The 16,408-nt window shown below is 48.5% G+C and overlaps 1 protein-coding gene, 1 non-coding gene and 1 pseudogene across 2 annotated transcripts; all 3 read right to left on the bottom strand.

The window, feature by feature from the left end:
* Positions 1 to 1,078: 1,078 nt before the first annotated feature.
* On the bottom strand, positions 1,079 to 16,374 carry LOC147013456 (uncharacterized). Its single transcript, XM_085855296.1, has 3 exons — positions 15,908 to 16,374; positions 3,071 to 4,081; positions 1,079 to 2,695 (listed from the first exon to the last, which is right to left on the bottom strand). The coding sequence occupies exons 1-3, from the start codon at positions 16,088 to 16,090 to the stop codon at positions 2,045 to 2,047; spliced, it is 1,845 nt and encodes a 614-aa protein (XP_085711422.1). The 5' UTR covers positions 16,091 to 16,374; the 3' UTR covers positions 1,079 to 2,044.
* On the bottom strand, positions 7,819 to 8,012 carry LOC147013458 (U2 spliceosomal RNA). The gene has a single exon (XR_015051437.1). It is a non-coding gene; the product is annotated as a U2 spliceosomal RNA (small nuclear RNA).
* On the bottom strand, positions 11,639 to 11,815 carry LOC147013457 (U2 spliceosomal RNA; annotated as a pseudogene).
* Positions 16,375 to 16,408: the final 34 nt, after the last annotated feature.

Genomic DNA, 16,408 nt, shown 5'->3' with positions numbered 1-16,408 from the left:
ATCAAATGGAATAAAGCCGACACTCTGAAGGTTCTTCTCTCGTCTTCATTTCACCTCGATTTGGAAACACCATCGACTCTCACGGACGAATTAAAGTATATAATCAAAATATTATATCGGATTTTAAAATCGGATCTGGTGAACAAAAATCAGTCAAAATCTGGAGTGAAATCAAAAATTTTAACAAATTAGCGATTTATATAACTTAGTGTATTTATTCAAGCAAAGAAATAAACTTAATTATTTCTACTCTTTAGACGATTATATTGAGTGAAGCAAAGATTATGGAATGTGCAGAAAATGTAACTTCACTGAGTGAAACCTCGTGTTTAATAACCTGTTTTTATAATCCATGACGGCACAGTCCACACGGGTCGTTTATTTGTTTTCCGGAAATTACATTCGTGGTTTTCCGTTTCCGTTTTGGAGATTTTCTTTCATCACAAAATATCGATATAAATACTGTATACTTATTATATCAACATAAATATACTATTATATCAATAGTCTTGGTTGCTTCAAGCGAAGAGGAACTTTTTGTTGCTGCAAGTGAAGAGGTGTGGAGACAACACACGTGGAAGTGGTGGAAATAGGAACAAATAACTCTCAGTGGGGCGTGTGGGGATTGTGGGGATTGTGGGACGTGTGGGGATTGTGGGGATTGTGGTGCGTGTGGGGATTGTGGGGATTGTGGTGCGTGTTGGGATTATGGGGAGTGTGGTGCGCGTGGGGAGTGTGGGGCGTGTGGGGAGTGTGGTGCGTGTGGGGAGTGTGGTGCATGTGGGGATTGTGGGGCGTGGAGGGATTGTGGGGAGTGTGGGGATTGTGGGGCGTGTGGGGCGTGTAGGGATTGTGGGGAGTGTGGTGCGTGTGGGGCGTGTGGGGAGTGTGGGGCGTGTGGGGATTGTGGGGCGTGTGGGGATTGTGGGGCGTGTGGGGATTGTGGGGATTGTGTGGCGTGTGGGCATTGTGGGCCGTGTAGGGACTGTGGGGATTGTGGGGCGTGTGGGGACTGTGGGGACTGTGGGGACTGTGGGGCGTGTGGGGATTGTGGGGCGTGTGGGGATTGTGGGGCGTGTGGGGATTGTGGGGCGTGTGGGGATTGTGGGGCGTGTGGGGATTGTGGGGCGTGTGGGGATTGTGGGGCGTGTGGGGATTGTGGGGCGTGTGCGTGTCTGTTCTTAGTTACATGTGTGCGGTGCGTGGGTTTCGTGCGTTCGCGGTCTGAACTCGAACCTGGGCCCGTGGTGTGTGGCGCTGTGGAGGAGGTAATGCTGCGGCATGGTGTGGGGAAATCCGTGCAGTTAGTCAGGGAATATTGCAAAAATCTGGGAACAAATTCCTTACCAAGAAATTTCTTCACCAATGTGTTTGTGAGGGCGTCCACTAACACATTTGAAAAAGTTTAAATTCAACTCCCCTCGGGGAACCCGTGACAGGGGTCAACAGGGGTCACTGACCTTTTTTAAGATAAAATTTTCTTGTATTTCCATTCTGGGTCACAGTATCCGACAGGAAGCATCGAAATTATTCAAAGTAGGCTCATTTAAAGCTAAGAACATATCTGACATGGTGATACCTAAAACAAATCAATATGTTAAAAAGTTTGCACAATTTTGAACAAAAAAATATAATTTTTTGGGTAAATATTAACTTTTCTGGTCTACAATTCCTCTTCAAGGTAGATTCCCCTTCGTTTCGTTTTTCTGAAAGTTTCCAGCAGACTGCCCAAGATATGCAGCCTTAATGTATTAAAAGTAAAACATTCTGGTATTTATAAAATTGAAATTATGAAAGGTCACTGACCTTTACTGTTTTCCCTTATTGTAACATAAATTGTAATAACCGTTACTGGGAATCCGGAATCGATTTACCGTCGGTTCGTCCGCTTTTGTGTAAGGGTTTAAATCGATACTGCTCCACAATGTCAAATACCTCAGGAGTCGATGTCTGAGTCTTCTCCAGACTCTACATCATCAGGGATACAGTTCATACATGTAATGCCTTTACAACTTCTGCATGCTGAGATACACTTGACACCATTCTACTTGCAGTTGCACTGCCGGTTGCTGCAATCTCCAGCACAATTGCAAGTCGTGAACCGGAGCAGCTCCTCAGGAGCCATGGGGTCTACTGTTGGATCTGGCTCGTAACCACGAACCCCTACCATCCATCCATAGTCACTGGGGTCCAAAGACATGCTCTGCAGCAGCATCCAGTCCCGGGTTTGGAGATAGGCACGGAGAGAATGCTGTGCAGCTGCACCCTCTGTTGGAGGCAGAGTCTCTGGTTTGATCAGCCCGGCCGCCACCTTCCGCGAGAACATGTTGTATCGAATTGCACCCAACGTAGTACCTGGTTCATGGTAAATGTGCTGGAAAATCGCAATACCGGCCCTGATCAGCACGTCCTTAGTAGCCCGTACGTCAAGGAAGATGTCCGTATGTTCATCAATGTCCCCTGCACAAAACCTGTCAAATAGAGTCGTTTTCCCGTGGCCCCCGATTGCAGAAACCGTATCACAACTGGTGAAGGCATGAGTAAAGAGCAGGTACCGCCTCTGTCTTTCAGAGAGAGCTTCTCGGATCCTCCTGACATCGTAAGAGCCCTTCGATTTGGTTAAGAAGAGTGGATGGTTGGTGCTTGAGCTATGGTGTACCAGCATTATCAGCACGTCCGCGTCTTCCGCCCGCACCTGAAAATAGAATAAGATATGAGCAAAGCGTCTTGAATTTTGCAAACACGGTGAACTTAACAATTGAAAAGTTATTTAACTATGCTACTCTTCTTTTCTGAGGATAAATGCACTTTCGTAACAATGTGGCACATCAAAATACAAGTGACGTTACAAAAATGACGATCATGTGTTTACTGATGCCCAGTGCAGCACAACATTTGGATTTGTCAAATTTAAAAAAAATAACATTGCCTCTTCTTTTTTATTTAACTCAGTTAATTAGTTTTATATGTGCCAATGTCAAGGTTTTTTTGTTTTGTTTTATCAACACAGAAACAAATCAAAAGGAATGTAGTTAATGTAAGTAAAATACCTACACAAAATTTTACTGACCTCAACAGAGTCATCTGTAGCAGCAGCCAGTGCTGCTCTCACAATTGAAGTGTCATCATCATTGTCACACTGCTCCACGGTGATCTGACATTTCCGGAATGTTGAAGAGAGGAGATGGATGAGCTCACTCTTGTTATGAGTGTTCTCCATGAACTTTGCCTTTGGTGTCAAATATATCATATCCAGTCGAATCTGTAGATCAGAGCAGGAGTTCTTGGTACGCCGGATGTGGTCGTGATCTTTTGGCGAGCTGTTATTGCCATCGGAGATCACAGTGATCTTCTGAGACCGACGGCCGAGACACTGCACATAGCTCAGGTAACTGTCAGCAATCTCCTTCCAAGTCTGACCTTGTTCCCACATTACCATGTAGAGAAGCCATCTGCCATCAACCACCAGACTGGAGCAGGCTTGGTCAGTGAGGTCAAGGGGATCGGTGAACTCCTTCAGGCTAGTCTTGGAAAAGCCTGCCTTGTTCGCCTTGTTCATTTTCTGATCTTTGTTGCTGAACAAGGACAAGGGGAAGGGAGTCAGCTCATACTTTAAGCTTGTCTCGACTGTCATATGCCGTTGGGCGAAAATTATCAGTCGGTTGAACAACTTGAGCGAGTTTAAGTGAATCTTATTCTCATTGACCTTGGGAATCTTTCTGAGCGATGACAGGGCCTGTACCTTGAACTTCACCTGGATGGTCGATGTCACTGACTTTCCGTCCAGCTTTATCTGCATCTCCCTCCCTACTTCCGCCGCTCTCTCAGCATTGACTGTGTCATCTGCAGTGCTTGTGAATCCTGTTGAGAAGGATACAAGCAAATGCTTGTCTCGATCGTGGTCGAAGGGATTGTTCTCCTCCAACCACTTGAGGGCAAGTCCAACCGCTTCTGCATACGCCAACAGAGTAGGGTAGCCTTTAGGAGTTGCCTGTGCGAGCTTCTGAGCTGGCGTCTCCGGGCCTTCACAGATGAAGCAATTGAGCGGAGGTGCATGAATAATGTCTACGTCCATACTGCCCTACAAAGGAAAAACCGAGGGTTAAAAAATTAGGGTAACAAAAGAAAAATACCTGTAACGGTTATTACAATTTATGTGACAACAAGGGAAAACAGTAAAGGTGAGTGACCTTTCATAATTTCAATTTTATAAATACCAGAATGTTTTACTTTTAATACATTAAGGCTGCATATCTTGGGCAGTCTGCTGGAAACTTTCAGAAAAACGAAACGAAGGGGTATCTACCTAGAAGACGAATAGTAGACCAGAAAAGTTAATTTTTACCCCAAAAATTATGTTTTTTTTGCTCAAAATTGTGTAAACTTTTTAACATATTGATTTGTTTTAGGTATCACCATGTCAGATATGTTCTTAGCTTTAAAATGAGCCTACTTTGAATAATTTCGATGCTTCCTGTCAGATACTGTGACCCAGAATGTAAATATAAGAAAAAATTGATCTTAAAAAAGGTCAGTGACCCCTGTTGACCCCTGTCACGGGTTCCCCGAGGGGAGTTGAATTTCAACTTTTTGTAATGTGTTAGTGGACGCCCTCACAAACACATTGGTGAAGAAATTTCTTGGTAAGGAATTTGTACCCAGATTTGCCAGATTTTTGATAATATTCCCTGACAAAGTGTGGGTGTGGGGAATCCGTGCAGTGTGGGGAAATCCGTGCAGTGTGGGTGTGGGGAAATCCGTGCAGTGTGGGTGTGAGGGAATCCAAGCAGTGTGGGTGTGAGGGAATCCGTGCAGTGTGGGGAAATCCGTGCAGTGTGGGTGTGGGGGAATCCGTGCAGTGTGGGTGTGGGGGAATCCGTGCAGTGTGGGTGTGGGGGAATCCGTGCAGTGTGGGTGTGGGGGAATCCGTGCAGTGTGTGTGTGGGGGAATCCGTGCATTGTGGGTGAGGGGGAATCCGTGCAGTGAGGGTGTGGTGGAATCCGTGAAGTGTGGTTGTGGGGAAATCCGTGCAGTGTGGGTGTGGGGAAATCCGTGCAGTGTGGGTGTGGGGAAATCCGTGCAGTGTGGGTGTGGGGGAATCCGTGCAGTTTGGGTGTGTGGAAATCCGTGCAGTGTGGGTGTGGGGAAATCCGTGCAGTGTGGGTGTGTGGAAATCCGTGCAGTGTGGGTGTGCAGGAATCCGTGCAGTGTGGGTGTGGGGAAATCCGTGCAGTGTGGGTGTGGGGGAATCCGTGCAGTGTGGGTGTGGGGGAATCCGTGCAGTGTGGTTGTGTGGAAATCCGTGCAGTGTGGGTGTGTGGAAATCCGTGCAGTGTGGGTGTGTGGAAATCCGTGCAGTGTGGGTGTGTGGAAATCCGTGCAGTGTGGGTGTGCAAGAATCCGTGCAGTGTGGGTGTGGGGAAATCCATGCAGGTGTGCGAGTGAAAGGTTGAGTAAATTGCTGGTGTGCGTGCACATTTAGCATGGACCACGAGGAGGCTGGAGGAATGCGTGGGGGGGGGGGGGGACTGCAACGCGTTAAGCCGTTACCAAATAGACAACATTGGTTTTGATTTTTAAATGCCACCGCCCGGTTTTATAACGAACAAGGCAGTTGGAAAGAAAACGCTGTTTGGGCGAGTTTTATCACCTTGGTATGCTGCCTTCCCACTTCCTCCCCTCAAACTGCTTTTGCATTTCCTTCCCTCATACTGCCTTCCCATCCCCCCCTCATGTTTCCTCCCCACCCACCTCATGTTTACTCCCCCCCATGATGCCTCCCCCTTCCCCATGCACCTTTTTTCTCTCCTCCCAACCCCCCTCCTCCACCACACAAATCGCTGGAGGGCGAGGAGAGGAAAGATTATCATAGAATGTGCTAATTGGCCAAATTAAATATTTTTTATTTTTTATTTCTTTTTTTTTAGGAGTCAAACTGCTGCTCGGATCCTTTCAGTTTTATAAAGCAATGAATCGCCAAGTCACGGCAGCATAGCCGACAAGGATGCATGCTCACTCGAAGCTGTGTCGCCTGGGTTTGAATCCCAACTCGGCGATAAACTGTCATCACAGGCAGGGTGATTCATCAATGTGTGTGTCATCCCTCGGATGTACGTTCAGCTGGACGTCACATCTGCTGGAATCCTCCCCCCCTCCTCTCCCTCCCTTCACTCCGCACATCCTCTCTTTCTCTCTTTCCCGTCAGTGAAGCGACTTGTTGTATTCATTCGTAAATAAGAAAATAATCATTAGTTCGAGCCCATGTTCATGGTGGAGCTCTGGGGCATATCACGTCGAGTCGACAAGCAATCCTGGAAGGTTTGCTACTCCGATGCAAAGGATGCTCCACGGAATGAGGCAGCAATTTGTTGAGGGTGATGGAGATAACTCACCCCCTCCTCATGAAAGACTCCCAAGGATCTTTAATGTCGACCAATGACCAGTCCTGGCAGACAGGTCCTCCCTCTTCACCCCCTTCCGATGAACGGTGCACACATTGATGCCTCGCCCTTCATGTGAAGCACCAGAATGGCAGTTTGTATCTGGGTCATCATTCAAACGCAGGCTCGACAGCTGGGAGACCAGTGTGTATACCTCTTGGCTCTCCTGCCAGTCCATGAGCAACACATTCAGCAGACAGAGCATCCTCAGAATTTAACTCCTTAATGACAATGGTGAGTTAATAGATAAATCTCAGTGTAAACGTGTATGAACAATCCGCTTGAAAACTCCAATTCGAGCTTATTGTCCCACACGAGCTTTCTCCTGAAATATCACAATCATTTGTTCACCTTCTCTTTACCAATCAATTCTTGGCAGTTCCTCATGTCCTTTAAAATTGCCACCTTCACACGCCATGACAGTGGGAAGGACCAAAATGTCAGTCAAGGGAAGCAACGAGTTTGTACAAGGAGTTGAAAGTATTCAAACATGTGTTGTGGTTGCAATGAAAAGCTCTGATCAGTCACTTCACCTCGAACTTTTGAACACCGAATTTAAATTCCAGAGAGAAAACACAATTTCCTAAAAGTAGAAATTGCAATTTGTCACAAAATACCACCCCCCCCCCCCGAGATCCCACCCCTCCCGCCAACATTTAAAGCCAACCTCCTCTCATGTTTGATCTCAATTAAGGGTCACATGGGAAAATTAAAGGTCCAGAGAGAGAGAGAGAGGGAGAGAAAAGACAGATATCCTTCACTCTGGACTGCCTGGTATTGGATTAGTGGTTAGGGTGGCTGGCTTGGGGTCTTTGAGGTCTTGAGTTGGAGCCCTGTTTGCCATTGAATTAACCCCAAATGAGGTTGACTCAGCATGTCATCCTTCTGGGGTCGCTGAAATGAGTACCAGTGCACTGGAAGGGAGACACAGCTGTGGCCCCGAACCAATGATGCAGACTGCAGACTTATTCGGTTACTTTATTGTGGTCATCGTCGAGGCTCATGGAACACCGAGTGCACTGAAAGGAACAGGACGTCATGGACAAAAACAGGACACGAAACGCACAAAAAGCAGGTGTGGGATGGACAAGATGGAAACTGGAAAATTGGAAGGAGGAGAGATTTGGCAGGTGATGTGAAGAAGAGTATGTGGGATCGTGGTTTAGGATTGAGGACGATCTGAGATGGTGGTGAAAGTGTAGGGTGTGGGGGAAGATTTGAGAGGATGTGAGGGGGAAGTATTCAGAAGGTGGGGGTGAAGAGGGAGACAGGGGAAGATAATTAATTGAAAATGGGGTCAGGATGGTTGCTTTTCCTGATAAAGCTTTTTGATTCAATTTTAAACAAAACCTGTTCGTTCTTTTCTTTGTTTATAATAAGAGGTGCACTGATCCTGGAGATAATGCAATACCAGGACAATGCGTGGAACAGACAGAGCAAGCTCGTAATCTGACTCCTCCAAACAAAAATATGTTTAATACATTAGTCCCACGATGTGAGACATATTGGTTATTAAACCAATAAGAACAGATACTACACTTGATCTTAGCCTTGAGAGGCCGAGAAGCGATAACTTCAAACAATCCCGAAAATGAGGGTCAATGAGAACACCCTGCGTGGCTTCAGTGGGGAGTTTAAATAAAAAATATTGTTTTTTAACCCGGAAACGTCATTTTTACAAAATAATTAGTTGTTATAGAGAAAGCATTGTGAGTTATCTATCTATAATTCCAGCAATCTCTGTGTGTGTCTGTGTGACCGCTGTTTCTCGACAACCACTGGTCCAATCTAATTGAAACTTGCCACGTGTATTGGTGGGGACCTGAGCATGTGCCTTTTCAAGATTTGATATTAAATGGACAAGTGGTTCCCATGTTATTGCCATTTATTTACCAAACCAATGACAAGACACGTTGCTGCGTAGGCGTGGCCGATGGGGAAGAGATCCCAAGAAGAAAAGAAGAGGAAGAAACAGAGGACGGAGTTGAACGGTCGGTTTTGAAGCGTCCTCGGGCTTCGAGGTGAGAAGGAAAGGAAAATGTGGAAAATAACTGAGAGGACCTGGCTGCGGTGTGAGTCTGGAGTCGGCTTCGAGAGGAGGTGATCGACGCGTTCAACCTGCGTCTAACGACGGAGCCTCCAACTGTCCCGACTCACCTCACGGCTCGACGACGTTTTGGAATCCCATGGACCCAGTCTGCTGGAGCCCGGCACCCCGATTTGGCCTTGTCTGGTGAACAGGCCAGGCCTGGACTTGTATGCTGGACCTTGAGAGAAATCAGCTGAAACCCATCATCGATCTGACGGTCTGTTGCAGTCGACCTCATGGGGTTTGAACGTGCCGAGGCTGCGTGCGCGGGCGCTGCCGGGAGCAAGAGTACGAAGCCTCCATTTCGCCATGCGGCGTGTTCGAGTTTGGGGCTCGAATCCGTGGACATCGTCTTGTGACGAGCTGCATTCAGGCTTTTGACACTTTCCTCTCGTCCATGAAACATCCCCAAGTACTCTGTCTTGCATGCATGCTGTCTGTCTGTCTGTCTTTGTCTGCACGTGTTGTATAAGGCATATCTTAGAAGAGACCCCCTCAAAACCCGTAATCCGTAGTTCCCTTGTTAAGATCGGGTTATAGATTAATTAAAACATTGTCGTGAATGTTTTGCTTGTGCTGTGTTCCCCAATGTTCCCCAATAAATCTGGTTGACTCGTATGAAGTTGCCTCTATGGATTAATTCGTGTCGCATCGAGGAGCGATCCGTTCAGTTGGTATATAAAACCAAAATGGTTACAGACTGGCATAAAACGCTCCGCATTTGACAAAACCAGTCTGTAACCGGGATCTATTTTCCCAACTGGTAAGGTCCAGGATTACGTTGGTATCGCGATTGAAGACGCGTGACCCGAGACCTGTGCCGAGCTGGCCGGCGTTATAAACCCCGGAGACGGCGGTGGTGAGGGTGGCGCCAAGAGTCGGGTGAGAATCCCACCACCCCGGATCCGTAACAATATTAATCGGACAAGTGGTTCCCAAGTTACGGCCATTTATTTACCAACCAATGACAGGACCCATTGCTGCGTAGGCATGGCCAATAGGGGAAGAGAACCTCAGCCGCATTCCCCATTACGGGTTACAACGTACGGACTTCCGGATAATGATGACCGTGTATTCACATAATTTCTCTAATTTTATGCGCATTTATAGATAAATACAATGCCCCAAGTTATGATCGTTTTCATATTAGATGGTGTATAAATTTCGGTAACATCAGAGTGAACCGGTATGCTCCTAACCGGGAAGTAAATTTTAAACACGCGATAACTTACGATTGAAAATAAGCAAGTAGGAGACAAAAATTTAATTGACTTCCTGTATTCTAATAATTTATCGATTTCCTATGCGCATTTATAGATAAACACAATGCCCCAATCCAGTCGTCGTTTACGAGAGCGAAGGAACGGCGACTGGCCGATGATGACGTCACGGGCCGTGCCGGTTACATGGCAGTGAATGTCATGGCAAGCAAAGACGGGGAGGTAAACTTGATTTTAATTAACTCTGTGTGTGGCAGTGTGGTTGACGCGAGAACGCGAGAGCGAAGTAACGGCCTTTGTGGTTGTTGTTTCTGGCTCGCGGTTTGAAAGTTTTTTTTTTTGCACGTACAGCCACGCACATACGGGCACGCGAGAGCGAAGGAATGGCCTGTGTGGTTGTTGTTTCTGGCACGCGGCTTGAAAGTTTTTTTGGTTGTTTGTGTGCAAGTGCAGGCACGCACCTACGGGCATGCACTAGTCCATCTATAATTCCAGCAATATTTGTGTGTGTTTGTTTGTGTGTGTGTGTGTGTGTGTGTGTGTGTGTGTGTGTGTGTGTGTGTGTGTGTGTGTGTGTGTGTGTGTGTGTGTGTGTGTGTGTGTGTGTGTGTGTGTGTGTGTGTGTGTGTGTGTGTGACCAGTGTGACCATTCCTTGGCTTTTTTCACAAGATCTTGGCTATTCGTTGTTCACCTTGGCGTCTTGGTTTTGGATAGGTTTTCTTGGCGTATCGGTTTTCTATTATCATCGCTTTTCCGAAACCTTGTGAATTCTTGGCTTTTTTCATTGGCTCACCTTGGCATGTATGAAAATGAGGAGTGGTTACACTGTCTGTGACCGCTGTTTCTCGACAACCACTGGACCGATCTAATTGAAACTTGCCAGCTATATTGTTGGGGACCTGAGTATGTGCTTTTTCAAGGTTTGATATTTATCGGACAAGTGGTTCTCAAGTTATGGCCATTTATTTACCAAACCAATGACAGGACACGGTGCTGCGTAGGCGTGGCCGTTGGAGAAGAGATCCCCAGCCGCGTTCCCCATTACAGGTTACAGCGTACGGACTTCCGGATAGTGATGACACTGTATTATAATAATTTCTCGATTTCTTATGCACATTTATAGATAAACACAATGACCCAATCCAGTCGTCGTTTAAGAGAGCGGAGGAATGGCCTGTGTGGTTGTTTGAAAAAAAAAATTATTGCACGTATGGCCACGCGAGAGCGATGGAACAGCCTATGTGGTTGTTGTTTCTGGCATGTGGTTTGAAAGTTGTTTTTTTTGCACGTACGGCCACGCATGTACGAGCGTACAAGAGCAAAGGAACGACCTGTGTGGTTGTTGCTTCTGGTTCGCGGTTTGAAAGTTTTTTTTTTGCACCCATGGCCACGCACGTACGGGCACGCGAGAGCGAAGGAACGGCCTGTGTGGTTGTTGTTTCTGGCTCGCGGTTTGAAAGATTTTTTTTTTTTTTTGCACGCGCGGCCACGCACGTACTAGTATTATGAAGTTTGCATATTAAGTTTTATCCTTTTACTTTTGGGGCTATTTCCATTTCAAAGCTTCATGAGTTATAAGAGGAACAAGCTAATGCAGGAAATGACGTTTCGGATAAATACAGGAAACGAACTTGTGATGAAAATTAGAACAATTGGTAAAACAATATGATTAAATGAAATACTGGATTAGGCAATGAGGGCAGGAATTTGCAATTGGCTCAGGGTGCTGGCGAAAGCTCGCTTATTCTTAGCGAAGGACACCATGGGATCTTAAACGTCCACTGAAACATGAAAAATTGAGAATGAGGTCAGGATGGTTGCTTTTCCTGATAAAGCTTTTTGATTCAATTTTAAACAAAACCTGTTCGTTCTTTTCTTTGTTTCTATAAGAGGTGCACTGATCCTGGAGATAATGCAATACCAGGACAATGCGTGGAACAGACAGAGCAAGCTCGTAATCTGACTCCTCCAAACAAAAATATGTTTAATTGAGAAGTCCCACAATGTGAGACATATTGGTTATTAAACCAATAAGAACAGATTTATTAAAAATTTATAAAAGACCAAAATTAAAAGGTTAAAAAAGGAATAGACACTGAGGATAAAATTCCTCCACACCGTTAGAATCAAGAAGAGAATAGAAATAGGCCCCTGGGGGGATGTCAAAATAAAAAGAACACAACCCCCAAGGACCAATTAAGGGCACCAAGCCATAAAAAGAAAGGGGACCAGTCCAAAAATGGAAATTTGCGCTTCTCGTCCGTTTGGCAAGATCCATTCACTTAGACAAACATAGAAACCATGCACACCATACAAAAAATAAATAAATAAATAAATAAATTTAAAAAAAAAAAAAAAAAGGGGGGGGGGAAGGAAGGAGGGGAGGAAGGGAAATAGGGAAGTCCCAACCTCAAACCTCTTCATACTGACGATGGCCCGACATGTGCTCAATATAAATATCCCGGGATCCCTTTATGGCATCAATACAACAAAGCCGACGCATCAGCTTCCGGTAAGACCGGGAGATTCCCAACCGGTTCAGGGCCGACTCATTTCCAGGGAACCACGATCCCAGTGCCCCCACTATGAACCCAAGCACCTGGACATCCTTGCCCTTAGCCACCAATGCTTTACGCAGTCCTTCATACTTTTCCCTCTTTGCAACTGCGCAAGTGGCAAGGGCATCGGAACCATTGTCAAAGGGGACAGCAATGTCAACAATTGTGATTTTATTTCCCTCCACCACAGTGATGTCTGGTCTTTCATGTGGGGAGGGATCACCGGGAACATGTTGATCTACATATACGTCCCCATGACGAATGGCCTTGACCAGGCGACTCTGGATCATGTTGTGACGGCGGCGAATGGGTACCATACCCGGGGGACAATGGTCAACAATGTGAGCCAGAGTCTCCCGGGGATAGCAACACCGCCGACACCCCTGGGGGGCAGCGGGATTCCACCGATGGGTCACAGCATTAGTCGGGACACAGTTCAGCCTTGCCCGATGCACAAACCTCCAATCACAGAAGCGCATAAACGAACCACTGCGAATCCATGAGGAACCGTTGGCAAACTTATCCGTTTTCAGTGCAGCGGCCACCTTTCCCTGGTCCGGGAGGCCGAGCAACTGCTGTGCAAACTTCTCCCTGGTCCACTCCCGAAGTGCAGAACACACGTCTTTAGAGCTGCACTCTCGGGAATGGCCCAGGGTCACAACGGGCTCCCCTGAGAGGGCACGACGGACAGTCACATTCAACCGCCGCGTCGCGGACCTCACCCGAGACCAGAGCGTGGAAATTTGGCCGCTGTACCCGGAGTTCGCCAATGGCCCTTCCATCGAGCCAGACAGGAACTTATCCACGTCCAACTCAACGGGAACACAGCGGATCGTCCGGTGGACGACCGACAAGAGCTGCTGCGTGGCAATGCCGCGTAAGGAAAGGTCACTGGAGGACAGCATCCGCACCGTCTGAACGACAGTTTGGATGTCTGCCTCCGACCCCGGGTGTTGAAGCCCTAATCCACCAACGTCCCGGCCCGCGAAAATATAATTATTAGAAGCGCGGACCGGAAGCTGGCAGATCTCCTTCGCCGCACTGACCACCGCAGATACCAGCCTATTAACTTGTTTCTTGGTCGTCTCTCCCGCGCGCAATGCGAAAGAGAGGCAGGGCTGGACAAAGGTCTGAATCGCATCCAACTTTTGCCATGGTGCTAGCAATGATTGTTTAATTTTGAGGACGTCCGCCATCATGTTGGTAACCAATGAGCAGACGTCCTCATCATCTCTATACACACCGATGGGGGTCCCGAGGTAGCGATAATGCTCCTCGCTACTCAGAGCTGGCATGGTTCGACTGAATATTCTGAATCGAGAATAACACATCACCGACCCTGACCCCCCCATGACAGAAAAGTGACAGAGAGGCACACTTAGCGGGCTTAAACTCCAGCTGCAACACATCAGCATTAACGGAGGCCACGTCAAGAAGGGTCGAAAGACCCTCCCTGGTCCTACTCAGGACAACCAGGTCATCAGCATATGCCAATATAGACACCGGTTGCCCATGAATTTTGACGCCGTGACCTCCGGCCGCAGCAGAAGCCTGCACCGCACGCACAATCAATTCGATCGTGAGGTTGAACAGGATCGGTGATATGGGGCATCCCTGCTTCACCCCTGACAATATAGGGACCTCGCTAGTCGGGCCATCGTCCGTATTAAAGGTAGTGGAGGCACCAGTGTAAACATCTCGAAGCAGGTCGATCAGCTCCGCAGACGCGCCCATCGTGTCCAGTGCGGCAAAAATAGCTCCATGTGGAACACTCCCAAACGCATTCCGAAGGTCCAGCCAGGCAACAAAAATATTCTTCTGATTCCGCCTGGCGTCCTTCATTATGGTGTTTAGCAAAAAGGAGTGCTCGAAGCAGCCTTCACTGGGCCGAGAGCACTTCTGGGCCTCGCTCAGCATTGAATGCCGGAGCGCCCAGCTGCGAAGCCGATCAGCCAGAACCGCCATAAACAGTTTATAGAGGCAACTCTGGAGGGCAATCGGCCGAAAATTTTCTGGGTCCCCGGTGTCCCCTTTCTTGTGGATCAGGACCGTGGTGGCCTGCTTCCATGAAGCGGGGATACGGAGCGAGCGCAGACATCGGTTAAAAATTTCCAATGTCACACGACACGCCCCATCCATTCGCTTCAGGTGCTGGTACTCAACACGGTCCGGTCCCGGGGCAGAGTTACTCATGCGCCCAAGTCGGGCAGAGATCTCTCTCTGACCAACGGGCGCACTTAACGCTGCCCCCTCCGCACGAGCCTCGTCAGTGGATGACACATGTTTGGAGAACTTCCGGGAAATGACCGCTGGGTCGACATTCTTGGCGGAGAACACCCGGGAGAAAAAAGCCTCCACGGGTTCCCTCCCACCAGAATATCTATCCTCAGCTTTCCCGAGGACCACCCTAAAGGCACGCTTTCTGCTGTGCCTGTACAGCTTCTGAAGGCGACTGGCCTCCTGGGGGTCATACCTCAGCCCGGAAGCACCCGCCATACCGGGACGGTCAGGTCGGGGACGACTTGGGTGCGTGGGGGCGTCTGCACCGCGTCCACCACGCCGCGGTCGGCAACGGTCAACCAGGGCATTGGCAAACGCATCGCAGACCTTTTCAAACTCCTCCCACAACACCGCGTTCCTCAACTGACCAACCCAATACTCAGGAAAGCTAGGGCCAGCATCAACACCTGGGGGAGGGGAGACAGGCCGTGGAGCCGGGGGAGCGTCGCGCCGGGGCGGGGGAACCCGAGACCGGTCGGCAACCGAAGCGGGCGGAGCCGCAACCTCAGTCGTACCCGCGGGCTCAAGCCCCCCCCGCCCCACCGCGGCCCCCCACCCTCTCCACACGACCGCTCAGCCCCCCCCAGCCCCAGCACCCGCCACCCGCAAAAAACTGTCACAAGCCTCCTCGAAAGCAGGCCCCTCGGGGGCCTCAAGAATAGCTGATACCAAGCAGTCAAGAACCCGGGATGTTTCCTCGTCACATCGGGGGATAACCCCGACAGGGGAACCCTCGGTGATGGGCAGCACCGGAGACTCACTGCAGGCAACTAATTGTTGTTCCAATAGGGGGACACCCACAAGGGGCTCTAAGACCCGGCTAGATTCCAGAATCAGATCAGCCTGCCCTCCAGAGGGGCAACCCAAAACTGGTGACCAGGACCTCCGGAACGACCGCCGCCTGCTACCACCGATTCCACTCATATTTACAATACGCGGGCCGGCCGCCCCGTCGTCAGAGCCATAGCTCTCGGCCGGGACGACCGGACCCGGTGCATCCTTTGTAGTAACTTGGGGCACCTGTCTAGAATCAGCGCTAGTCTCAGCCAGCCGTCGTCTCGGCAGTCGATTACCCGAAGGCCCAGCGATACCGGCAACGGAGGGGCGAACTCTGTCCTCTTTCCGGTGGATTTGGAAATGGTTCGCCGCCTTCCTTGCCGTATCGTATTCCAGGTCGCACCTCGAGCATCTAAAAACTGAAATAAAAGCGGTCTCAGCGTGAAACCGCTTTAGATGTCGTTGTAGGGTCTGAAAATTAAAAAAAAGTCTCACGGCACAGTGAACAAGGCCACCGGTCGGGAAGCGGGTACAGAAATACCTGGGTCTGGGGGCCGACGGAGGCGTTAGCCTCCGCGGCGACCACCCGGTGCATGCGGGCGATGTGTCGACGCCACCCCGCGAGCGTCGCTAGGTTTTTACCGCAGTACTCGCAGGGGAACGTCTCCACATCTCGAGCAGCACCTTCACCTCGCCGACCCGGCCTCCGTCCGTCCTCTTCCATCGGGTATCTGTATTCCAAAAAGTAGAATCATACACAAAAGAAAAAGATTCGCAATAATTCATGAAACAGTTCCCGGAATTGGACGTCCACACACTGTACCGAGAGGAAGAAGAAAAAAAAATTATAACAACAACAAAATAAAAAAACCACCATTCATTCACAACAATAAATAACAACTAAACTGATAAGAACAGATTTATTAAAAATTTATAAAAGACCAAAATTAAAAGGTTAAAAAAGGAATAGACACTGAGGATAAAATTCCTCCACACCGTTAGAATCAAGAAGAGAATAGAAATAGGCCCCTGGGGGAATGTC

Source organism: Eptatretus burgeri, chromosome 14 (assembly GCF_056783735.1).
Source record: "Eptatretus burgeri isolate ZD-2024b chromosome 14, Ebu_testis_v1, whole genome shotgun sequence".
NCBI classification, from domain to species: domain Eukaryota; kingdom Metazoa; phylum Chordata; class Myxini; order Myxiniformes; family Myxinidae; genus Eptatretus; species Eptatretus burgeri.
This window is presented reverse-complemented; position numbering and strand designations above follow the sequence as displayed.

Excerpts from the sequence above, each read along its gene's own strand:
- LOC147013456 (XM_085855296.1), bottom strand. The coding sequence starts at position 16,090 with ATGGAAGAGGACGGACGGAGGCCGGGTCGGCGAGGTGAAGGTGCTGCT. Across the intron at positions 4,082-15,907 it reads CCGTCGGCCCCCAGACCCAG|GGCAGTATGGACGTAGACAT; the intron begins GTATTTCTGTAC and ends TTTCCTTTGTAG. Across the intron at positions 2,696-3,070 it reads CTACAGATGACTCTGTTGAG|GTGCGGGCGGAAGACGCGGA; the intron begins GTCAGTAAAATT and ends TTCTATTTTCAG.